The sequence below is a fragment of the Balaenoptera ricei genome, chromosome 9 (genome assembly GCF_028023285.1).
Source record: "Balaenoptera ricei isolate mBalRic1 chromosome 9, mBalRic1.hap2, whole genome shotgun sequence".
NCBI classification, from domain to species: domain Eukaryota; kingdom Metazoa; phylum Chordata; class Mammalia; order Artiodactyla; family Balaenopteridae; genus Balaenoptera; species Balaenoptera ricei.
The window spans coordinates 28,731,396-28,743,498 of record NC_082647.1 but is presented as its reverse complement, the minus strand read 5'-3'; the positions used below and the strand labels follow the sequence as shown (position 1 = coordinate 28,743,498).

General features: G+C 34.5%; 1 protein-coding gene across 12 annotated transcripts in view; it reads right to left on the bottom strand.

The window, feature by feature from the left end:
• Positions 1 to 12,103, bottom strand: part of CADPS2 (calcium dependent secretion activator 2) — a 555,896-nt gene that overhangs the window by 201,031 nt on the left and 342,762 nt on the right. For all 12 annotated transcript variants that reach the window (XM_059933509.1, XM_059933503.1, XM_059933501.1 and 9 more), the window contains one exon: positions 1,157 to 1,223. In XM_059933509.1, coding sequence (XP_059789492.1) covers positions 1,157 to 1,223 — 67 coding nt within the window. The remainder of the gene's footprint in view (positions 1 to 1,156; positions 1,224 to 12,103) is intronic.

Sequence of the window (12,103 nt, the reverse complement as noted above, 5' to 3'; positions counted from 1 at the left end):
GTGCATCTTTTATTAAACTGGTTGACCAAATATTGGTTCTATTTACATAAGAAAAAGTCACACTTTACCTAGGGGAAAAAAAGCACTTTTGATGAAAAGGTTATACTTTTCATGAAGTTACCATGCTATTATGGCACATCAATAAAATAATTTTATCTAGCAGTTGATAGACGGCTTTATTTCTGGAAGACAGCAAATAATTTTCCTTCCTTGGAATTTCACCATGTTAATCTGATCTGGGCTATTTAAACTACTTAATGTGTGAATAGGAATCGATGAGATTTTACAGACTGTTTTGTGTTAAGGATCCCAAGAGAGCTTCTCTTTTCATAAATATTCACTGGGAACAAAACAGCTTGCATTTATCATGAAATGGAATGACTATTACTCAAAGTTATTCTTTAATGTAACTTTAACTAAATGAGTATATTCCATGAGCAAAGGTCATCCATGATTCAAAAACCAAACCAAAACAGAAAAGAGTCAACTGAAGTGTACATTCCAATAACCTGTCTACATTCAGAATCCTATCACAAACAAATCTACCAGTCAAGGTAATTTAAAGACCTGTACATGTGAATACGTGATATATATGGTACATTTTTATAAAAATGCATGTTTCTATGTACTAAGTTTTATCCATGAACTATCAGAACAATGCAGTGACTCTCGAGGTATGCTCTTGGGATCCTGGAGCTCTTCAAGATCCTTTCAGGGACTTGTGAAGTCAAAACCATTTTTCTAACAATATTCAAACATCTTTGCCTGTTTCACACTTACTCTCTCAAGAGCATATAGTGGAGTTTTCCAGAGGCTAAATTTCACCTGAGATTGCAACAGATTGAAGGCAGAAGCTGATGTGAAAATGCAGCTGCATTCTATTTTATTAAGCCAGAACATTAAAGAGGGGTACAAAAGCATAAAATAATGCCACTCATATCACTAAAATGTTTGGCCTGAAAAATAGTTATTTTAAATAAAAAGGTTATTTGCGTTGGCATATAATGGACTTACCACTTTTATTTTAAAATGAATTAAAATATTTTTTAAATTTCTCAGTTTTAATTTCTGATACAGTGAATATTGATAGATACAACCCACAAAAAATTTGAGAATGGCTTAGAGTGATTATGTAACAGGAAAAAAATCTACTTACCTGAACAAGAACAAAGTAACGTTTTTTCCATCTTTTCCAGACCTTCTGTCCAAGGGCATACAGATATCTGGTAAGAAAAACAAGTAAAAGAATACTTTACATGAATAATGGTGTGGTTCCACATAATCGTATTTCTTCCATAGGTATTTATTCTTGCGACAAGCCTGCTAAAGGCAAAGTTTAGTTCATTTGGAATCTGTGACAGCACACAGCTTCTGTGTTACAAAATGACTGACCCTGTTCTAAGGCTTTTTGAAAGGGAAATGATTTATGTGGATTATCAATTGTCAGTTCTTCCCACAAATTGAGCGAAGTTGGAGTTAGAAAGGATAATCAAAGAAGCAGTAGGAATTTTATTCTTACACATATTTCTTAGGAGAGACAAAGGCTACAGATTGAGGCTATAGTACCAAATGTTTCAGCTCTCAGGTGACTGGGGCTCAGGAGTGTGGCCTGGCAGGGAGCTGGCTGCAGAGTCCAGAACCCATGGTGAAGGGTCGCTGCCCAGCTGAGTGTTCCCGAGACGTGCCTGCACCAATCTCAGTTTCCATTTCCTCAACTATCAAATGAAAGGACTGGATGTGATGATTTCTGAGGTCCCTGCCAGCTCCATAATTCGGAGATTTGCCTGACTTATGCAAGCTTCTTACTGCAAATTTTCCTAACTATGAAATTTAGATAATAATGAAGACGACACTGTATAATGTAACACAGTTTCAACCAAGGCTTTTGTTTAACTTCGCACTGCTGTTAGTAACCTGAATTGAAATGATTCAAGTAGTCAATCATTGGAGAAGAGAACTTTTGTTCTTACTGAATATACAGATGTAAGCTTCAGTATCAAGGAGGAAAGAGAAGAAATTAAAAATTAATCAAGTATGAGTGTGTCATGGAGAGCTATTTAAAATTCTACCACATACCTCCTACAAAAGTGGAAAACATTGTTAGAAGTTTAAAATATGACAAATAGAGAGCTAATTTTTAAATTAAAGTAAGACTTTTCAATATTTTATCACAATCCCTTTTGCTAATGTGGAGGTTTAACACTGCAGAGGCTATTCAAACTAACTTAATTTATAAACAATTCTGAGTGATTTAAAAAAAAGGACTATAGCTAATAGTTTGTTTAGGGGCTTAAAGTCTTCAGACTTTCTCTCAATTTTAAAAACTGAAACCTTAGCTTGAATTTTTAGTTTCTGTCTTATGAAAGTAATTCTCTTTTGTAAAACAAAACAAACATACTCTTTGCCCCCTTTTGAAAAAAATATGGGATATTAGCTAAGGTGTGCTGAAATGATGGGATTTCTTATTCACTGCTAGTGGAGTGTAACATAAGACCACCTTCCTGTAGGATAACATGGCAGTATATAGAAACGGTCTCCACCTCTTCATCATGGAATTAGGGAAATAATTAGATACACACACAAAGATGTATGCTACATGGATACTTAGAACAGCGTTATTTACATTATGAAAAAGGTAACAACTTAAACGTCCAACAGTAGGTGAATGTTTAATAAATGCTGGAAAATGCATAGAAATACTATGCCACTGAAAAAATATTTTTGATAAAATAACATAAAGAAAATCTCATTGCATAATGTTATGGGAAAAGAGCAGATTCAAAACTATTGATACATAAATACTTAGTGATTGGAAATTTGTAAAAAAAAATACGAAATAGATAATCCAAAATTTTAGTAATAGTGCCTTTGAGTGGTGGGATTATGGAAGATTTGAGTTGCCTTCTTTATTCCTTGTATTTCTAAATTTTCTGAATAAAAACATACAAACAAACATGGGGTTACTAAAAGTCAACATAAATCCTAGGCTCTTGCCTGGAAAGCATCACCCAAAACTGCCCAAATTAATTATATATTTTCTTTCTCTCAGACACATCAGCTAGCTGAAGGGTTTGGCGAACTTCTATTTGGTTCTCAGAATACCCTTGATGACCTATCGTCTGCGCTTGTGGATGTAATGCGAATGCATTTAGAGTCTATCAGAAATATCTACCGCTACTGTTCTCACCTGTTCACTATCTCCTCCTGAGGGCCCCTTGAAACCCTTTGCCCCATCTTTACTCTAGCCTCTAATTTCTCTTCTATGGTCCCAGTGATAGGTGTTCAGTTGCTCTCTTTCTGTCTTCCCTATGTAATTTTCCTCTGCTGAAAGGCACACACCCAAGCTCCTATTACAGGGTTAACAGCAATGACCTCAGGAGCTATACACTGTGGACACGACAGATGCTCTCTGTACAAGTTCACTAGCAAGGTGTGCACCAAATAGCTGCCAAGGAGCCAAGAGGGCATCTGGAATAACCGCTGCCTGTGACCACAGGCTGGTTCTTCAACGTGTCTCACTTAGCATGCTGCTGGGCTACTAGATCAGACATAAGTGAAAGTGAATAGGGGTACACAAACCATCAACACCACAAGCAAGTGTAAGTCTTGCAGACAGTGAAGGTTCTGCATAAGGGATAATACTGTCATCTGCAACCTCATTAAAAATGATGCCTCACTACATTTGGAATGAAAAGGTATGGTTTCTGTGAAGACAGAAAGCAGAGGGGTGGGTGGATTTACACGTGTATACTGAAAGATATTATTAGAATAAAAAACAATTCAAGACTGGAACCAAGGTAAGCATTTGAATGTTGGGCCTTGAGGTATTATGCACTATTGCACTAGAATTCAACAGTATACAGAAGAAGTCACAATTGATCAAACATTTCTAGAAAGAAATTGCTCATAAGAGTTTTAGTCTCTAGATAAGAAAAAAGTTACATTCAACAAAAGTAAACATTTCTGCATAAAGGAAATGTTACAAATGCTATGTAGGAAAAATATGATAGTTCCTGCCCTTTAGTTTCCATATTAGCCAGACAAAAATTTTACATACGAAATTTCTGAACATAAATAAAAGATATCAGAAAAGATAACTATACCAAATAAGAACACATGAAACTTCAACAAATCTGAGATTTTTCACTATAAGCATGAGTTCTGGAATCAGGCATCAATATCACCATCTAGCTGCTTTTTCACTGTATAAAAGCAGATTCCTGGCATAAAAGACACATTTAAAATTGAGGGGAGAATGAAGAAAAAAGATGTTCATCAATGTTGTTTAAGAGCAAAAACTCAAAAACCATCTAAGAATCAAGCAGTTAAAATGATTAGGTTGCCATTAAGAGTGATGCCAAAAACAAAAGCCCAGGGCCAGATGGCTTCACAGGCGAATTCTATCAAACATTTAGAGAAGAGCTAACACCTATCCTTCTCAAACTCCTCCAAAATATAGCAGAGGGAGGAACACCCCCAAACTCATTCTACGAGGCCACCATCAGCCTGATACCAAAACCAGACAAAGATGTCACAAAGAAAGAAAACTACAGGCCAATATCACTGATGAACATAGATGCAAAAATCCTCAACAAAATACTAGCAAACAGAATCCAGCAGCACATTAAAATGATCATACATCATGATCAACTGGAGTTTATCCCAGGAATGCAAGGATTCTTCAATATATGCAAATCAATCAACGTGATACACCATATTAACAAATTGAAGGAGAAGAACCATATGATCATCTCAATAGATGCAGAGAAAGCTTCTGACAAAATTCAACACCCATTTATGATAAAAAAACCCTCCAGAAAGTAGGCATAGAGGGAACTTACCTCAACATAATAAAGGCCATATATGACAAACCCATAGCCAACATTGTTCTCACTGGTGAAAAACTGAAACCATTTCCACTAAGATCAGGAACAAGACAAGGTTGCCCACTCTCACCACTATTATTCAACATAGTTTTGGAAGTTTTAGCCACAGCAATCAGAGAAGAAAAAGAAATAAAAGGAATCCAAGTCGGAAAAGAAGAAGTAAAGCTGTCACTGTTTCCAGATGATATGATACTGTACATAGAGAATCCTAAAGATGCTACCAGAAAACTACCAGAGCTAATCAATGAATTTGGTAAAGCAGCAGGATACAAAATTAATGCACAGAAATCTCTTGCATTCCTATACACTAATGATGAAAAATCTGAAAAAGAAATTAAGAAAACACTCCCATTTACCACTGCAACAAAAAGAATAAAATATCTAGGAATAAACCTACCTAAGGAGACAAAAGACCTGTATGCAGAAAATTATAAGACACTGACGAAAGAAGCTAAAGATGATACAAATAGAAGGAGAGATATACCATGTTCTTGGATTGGAAGAATCAACATTGTGAAAATGACTCTACTACCCAAAGCAATCTACAGATTCAGTGCAATCCCTATCAAACTACCACTGGCATTTTTCACAGAACTAGAACAAAAAATATCACAATTTATATGGAAACACAAAAGACCCCGAATAGCCAAAGCAATCTTGAGAAAGAAAAATGGAGCTGGAGGAATCAGGCTCCCAGACTTCAGACTATACTACAAAACTACAGTAATCAAGACAGTATGGTACTGGCACAAAAACAGAAATATGGATCAATGGAACAGGATAGCAAGCCCAGAGATAAACCCACGCACATATGGTCACCTTATCTTTGATAAAGGAGGCAAGAATATACAGTGGAGAAAAGACAGCCTCTTCAATAAGTGGTGCTGGGAAATCTGGACAGCTACATGTAAAAGAATGAAATTAGAACACTCCCTAACATCATACACAAAAATAAACTCAAAATGGATTAAAGACCTAAATGTAAGGCCAGACACTATCAAACTCTTAGAGGAATACATAGGCAGAACACTCTACGACATAAATCACCGCAAGATCCTTTTTGACCCACCTCCTAGAGAAATGGAAATAAAAACAAAAATAAACACATGGGACCTAATGAAACTTAAAAGCTTTTGCACAGCAAAGGCAACCATAAACAAGACCAAAAGACAACCCTCAGAATGGGAGAAAATATTTGCAAATGAAGCAACTGACAAAGGATTAATCTCCAAAATATACAAGCAGCTCATGCAGCTCAATATCAAAAAAACAAACAACCCAATCCAAAAATGGGCAGAAGACCTAAATAGACATTTCTCCAAAGAAGATATACAGATTGACAACAAACACATGAAAGGATGCTCAACATCACTAATCATTGAGAAATGCAAATCAAAACTACAATGAGGTATCACCTCACACCAGTCAGAATGGCCATCATCAAAAAATCTACAAACAGTAAATGCTGGAGAGGGTGTGGAGAAAAGGGAACCCTCTTGCACTGTTGGTGGGAATGTAAATTGATACAGCCACTATGGAGAACAGTATGGAGGTTCCTTAAAAAACTAAAAATAGAACTATCATACGACCCATATCCCACTACTGGGCATATAACCTGAGAAAACCATAATTCAAGAAGAGTCATGGACCAAGATGTTCATTGCAGCTCTATTTACAATAGCCAGGACATGGAAGCAACCTACGTGTCCACCAACAGATGAATGGAAAAAGAAGATGTGGCACATATATACAATGGAATATTACTCAGCCATAAAAAGAAACAAAACTGAGTTATTTGTAGTGAGGTGGATGGACCTAGAGTCTGTCATACAGAGTGAAGTAAGTCAGAGGAAAACAAATACCGTATGCTAACACACATATATGGATTAAAAAAAAAAAAGTTTTGAAGAATCTAGGGGCAAGACGGGAATAAAGACACAGACCTACTAGAGAATGGACTTGAGGACACAGGGAGGGGGAAGGGTAAGCTGGGACAAAGTGAGAGAGTGGCATGGACACATATACACTACCAAACGTAAAATAGCTAGCTAGTGGGAAGCAGCCGCATAGCACAGGGAGATCAGCTCGGTGCTTTGTGACCACCTAGAGCGGTGGGATAGGGAAGGTGGGAGGGAGGGAAACGCAAGAGGGAAGAGATATGGGGACATATGTATATGTATAACTGATTCACTCTGTTATAAAGCAGAAACTAACACACCATTGTAAAGCAATTATACTCCAATAAAGATGTTTTTTTAAAAAAAATAAAGTGAGGCCAAAAAGAATGATATGGAAAATTATAATAATATTGTTTTAAAAAAGCTGTCACATGAACTTATACTGTATGCATGGGGATAAAAATCCAGAAAGATGTATCAAAATGGGAAACCTGAAGTGAGTATCTGTCTGGTGAGATTAAAGATAAATTTTATTTTCTTCTTCATGCCTTTCTCCATTTTCACAATTTCTATCTTGAGCATGTCTTCCATTTTTTTGTTGTTGTTGTCATTTAAGTAAGGTTTACTGGTAGATTACCTAAAGTAAAATTCACCCATTTTAGGTGTATAATTGGATGAAAGTTGAAATAGGAGGAATGTAACCACCACCACAATGAATTTATAGAACACTTCCACCCCCAACCCAAAGGCTCCTTCATGCCTTTTTATGATCCATCTCCTCCTCACATCCGCAGCTTTGCAACCACTGATCTGATTTCCTTATAGTTTTTTGTTTTCCAGGATGTCATATAAGTGGAATTATACAGTATGTAGCCTTTGGTGTCTGGCATCTTTCACTCAGTATAAAGTTTTTGAGATTCAGCTTTTGTCTGTATCAGGAGTTCATTCCTTTTTATTTCAATGTATGACTTCAATGTGTTTATCCTTTTACCAGTTGGTGGACATTTGAGTTGTTTCCACCTTTTTGGCTATCGTAAATAAAGCTGCTATAGCCATTCACATGTAAGTCTTTGTGTGGGCACATGTTTGCATTTCTCCTAGGTAATTATCTAGGATTGGGATTACTGAGTTACACTGAAAGTGTGTTTAACTTTATAAGAAACTGCCAAATTGTTTTCCATGGCTGTACAATTTTGCATTGTCATTAACAATGTATGAGAACTCATCTTTTATCATTAGAAAAAAATCACTTTTATTAAGGATTTGAAGGATGTGGGCATTACAGCTCCATAAACAATATTTCTGACATGACTAAGTTGAATATCTATAGACCAAAGATGAGGATCTTTGTCACTTTATCTTGAGTACAGTGGCAAATTCCTATAAACTTTAATGGTTAAATGGGTTTTCCAGTTTTCAAAGCTATTCTTAAGTTCTGATATTTAGAGCAGTCTAAATTCTTTGTAGGTGGGTGGTCTTATCAGGGGACGATTAAAGTGTAAAGAAAGTAAGGAAAAAGGATCCAAAATCATTTGAATATTTGGTTACAATCAGATAATCCATTTATTAGAAAGCATCTGTAAAAACCAAGATGCATTCTTTTGTTTTTTAATTTATTTATTTTATTTATTTTTATTTTTGACTGAGTTGGATTTTTTTTTAATTAGTCATCAATTTTATACACATCACTGTATACATGTCAATCCCAATCGCCCAATTCATCACTCAAGATGCATTCTCTCCTAACTCATCTTTATGCCTAGCACTGCTGTTGAATTCAGAGTTCCATTTTTTGTTGTTGTTGTTTTTAATGTTGAGTGTTAGGTTATAAATTATCTCTTTTATGGATAAAAATCCAATAAGTTTTTTTCAATTTCAGAAAAATACACTAAAGTTACATTTAACATATTACGTTATACTAGGCAATAGATTCATTTCATTATACTTACACAGCAATGATTACTGAAAAATGAGTTATTCTACATAGAGAGACTGTATATTCATCTATAATGAATTTTTAAAGAATTTGTATACAATAGGTTGACTTCAAATAGTCATAAAATATAATTTGATCATTCTTTAATGATTTAGAAAAGGACCCTATAAACATCTTGGGGTCATTACCATGAACATCAATTATAACTGCATAGTCCTGTAAAAGGAGAAGGTACGCCTGGTAGGACCAAATCTATTTGACATACAATGACAATAGTGATGATTAAACAAATCCTTGAGAGTCATTTACTTGTCACTTATTTCTGTTTTATAAAAATAGTTTAGAATTTAAGAAATCTATTATTAATATTATTTTCCTGCTGTCTGAACTCTGGAAAAATTCATTTTTTTAAAGCTTTATGAAATCTGATTCTACCCCATAAAGGTGTAGAGAACATCATCCAAGAAGTGCATTTGTCATCTGGGACAGACAGAGTACCTTGGCTCCTATAGTAATGCTGTTAAGGGGGTGCGGTCTGCTATGCAACTGTATTCTCCCTGAATATTTAGTAACCTGCTGAGTCATTACTAGCTTCCTCTCAATTGTAGGATTATCTCAAATTTAAAAAGTTTTTTTTAAGAGTATGTAAATTAGACCTGCCAAATACCAGGCTAACTGGGAAAACACATTTAACTGGGTTTTGTGTGACAATTTATAATGTTACCCAATAAAATAAATATTTATCACACAGCATGAGACCAACATTCTCTAATGAGTGAATTTTTGTCACCTTATTTAAAGAGGTTTTAAAGAGCAAACCAAAAGCAAGTCTTTTGTTTTAGTTTTGGTGGGGCTTTCAACATGATTCATTTTCATCAACCTACAGAATCTGATTTTAAACAAAACATGTTTTCTCACCCTTGTTAAATTATCTCAGTTACTAAGAAATGGATAGAGGGAATTCCCTGCTGGTCCAGTGGTTAGGACTCTGAGCTTCCACTGCAGGGGGCCCAGGTTCGATCGCTGGTCCGGGAACTAAGATGCAACAAGCCGGGTGGCATGGCCAAAAAAAAAAACCAACAAAGAAATGGATGGAAAAGGAACGCATACCAGTAGTTTTCACAGTCGTAGTCATATTACATTCTCCAGTACTCTATATTAGAGTACGACCCTAGGAAAAAAATTCCCTAATCGGAGTTAAATTTGATTCAACATGATTTAAATGGGGACAGAAGATATATTCTATTGTATGTAACACAGTTCAAAAGCACATATTTCCAATGCTAAACTGATACTCAATATAACACTTTTTCCATCGAAATATTTCCAATACATCACAATACTCATGTAACTATAGAGTATTTGGGGTTATTTAAAAATAACTGCTCAGATACTATTTTAAAGTGTTTGCTTTCATCAATACACCCAACTTAAGTAAGGTATTAAGAAGCTGTTCCCTTTGAACAAAAAATTGCCTGCTTAACTTTAAAATCTTCTCTTCTTACATGGGATTAGGTAACAAAGAAATTAGCAGCCCTGACACAAAGCTCGGATTTAACACATAAGAGTAAAGCCTTGAAGCATTTTGTTTTATAAATCAGTATAAATACAGCAATAATCTTAAAGTATTAATCCCTCTTCTAGGGCTGTTTCTAATGGAGAGTACTATTTCACCCAAAGAAACATAGGAATCAGCTAGGAAACAAGGCACAAAACAAACTAACGTGTTATCAATGCTCCACTCACCTACGACTTTTTTTTTGGTATTATTTCTAACTATTCTTAGGTCATGCTCTATCCTCAAATATCAAAGCTAAGAGACAATGAACTTTATGAATTTTTGCTTGTATATTTAAAATATGGTATGGACATAGTTTATGTACCAGGCTGTTAGGAAAAATGTCAAGAAAAGAGAAAAAAAAAAAAAAGAGAAAATAAAAGTTTTGGTATAGCCAAACCTCAAGTCAATACAGTTACTATCAACAAGGCAAACGGGTCATTATTTTTCATCTACTACATCACATTTATATATGGTCATTAGAGAATCTCAATACTTAACATTAAAAATTATACGACCTCTATGGTCTCAACGTGATCCTTAAAAGAGTTATCTGTTAACTTAAGATGCCAACTGGAACACATACCACAGTTGCTTCTAAAAGTTTTCATTTGTGGACAAACAAAAGCAGAATCTTAATGAAATCCATCAGAATGTTCTGTGACAACAGGAATAAAAACTTTTCTGTAGAGATATGTTGATCATTAACAACATACATTACTCTATTACCAAAAAAATGGTCTCAATATATTTATTGAGTAAAATGAAGCTTGGTAAAAATAATCTTCAAGCAAAACAATAATCAGTAAAATATGAAGCTTATTTTTGCTGAATTTTCAAGTAGATATTTACATTTCATCACATGTTCACATTGCAATGCTTGTAAAATAAAATTACTTTAAATGCTTGTCTTTTATTCAGTACCCCTTTGAGTATTTTTTTTTTAAAAAACAGATTCCCATATAACATTCTGTGATTTGCCTTCCTTTAAGCCAAAAAACCTCTGAAATTAGTTTTACTAATAAATTAAGCCATTTTCTATAAATGCTATATATTATTTGCTAATATATATAGTCACAAAAGTTAATGAAATTTCAAGAGCTCATTTTGATTAGTTTTAAAAACTGAGATTTAACTCATCTTCATAACACAGTATGTCTAAACTACAATATACCCTATATTTTTCTAGTATAGTAAAGAAACAGCTAATATTTTCTATGCCATATTTGCAATAGAAAATGGTAATATGAAATAAAGAACTCATCTATCCAAACGCTTTAAAAGCACCTTATTAAAACCTTTCTAACTTGAAGATTGTTCAAAGAACACATCAACATACACAAATTCTCCAGACATATTACTAAATATTGTAGTTTAGTTTCAATTAGAGTGGTGGCATACAGTTCTAATAGGAGAATATGATGATTTATTTGCACGGAGTCCATGGTGTGGGAGTTCATGGTTTTACTTTATGGTGAAAAATCATCACTAATGAATATTTGAAAAACATAATTGTATACAGAAACTGGGAATTATTCGGTGCTTGAAAAAAAAAGACTATTACTTTTGGCAGATCACTTATGACTCTAGCTTTTTATTCAAAGAAATGGAACAATCAATCTACATGTTGAATGATAAAGCCTATTCTTCTATAAGCCTTCATTTTTCAAGGAAAAATACAGAAAGAAAAAAAATCAATATATAGAGTAGTTTAGTCCTGGAAAGGGCTTTCTTAAAGAAAAACCTCAGTCAAGGTTGAAAGAGCAATTAATGCAGGCTCAAAAATCTGGGCCATTCTGATAGAGTTCGGTTAACATGTGGCAGA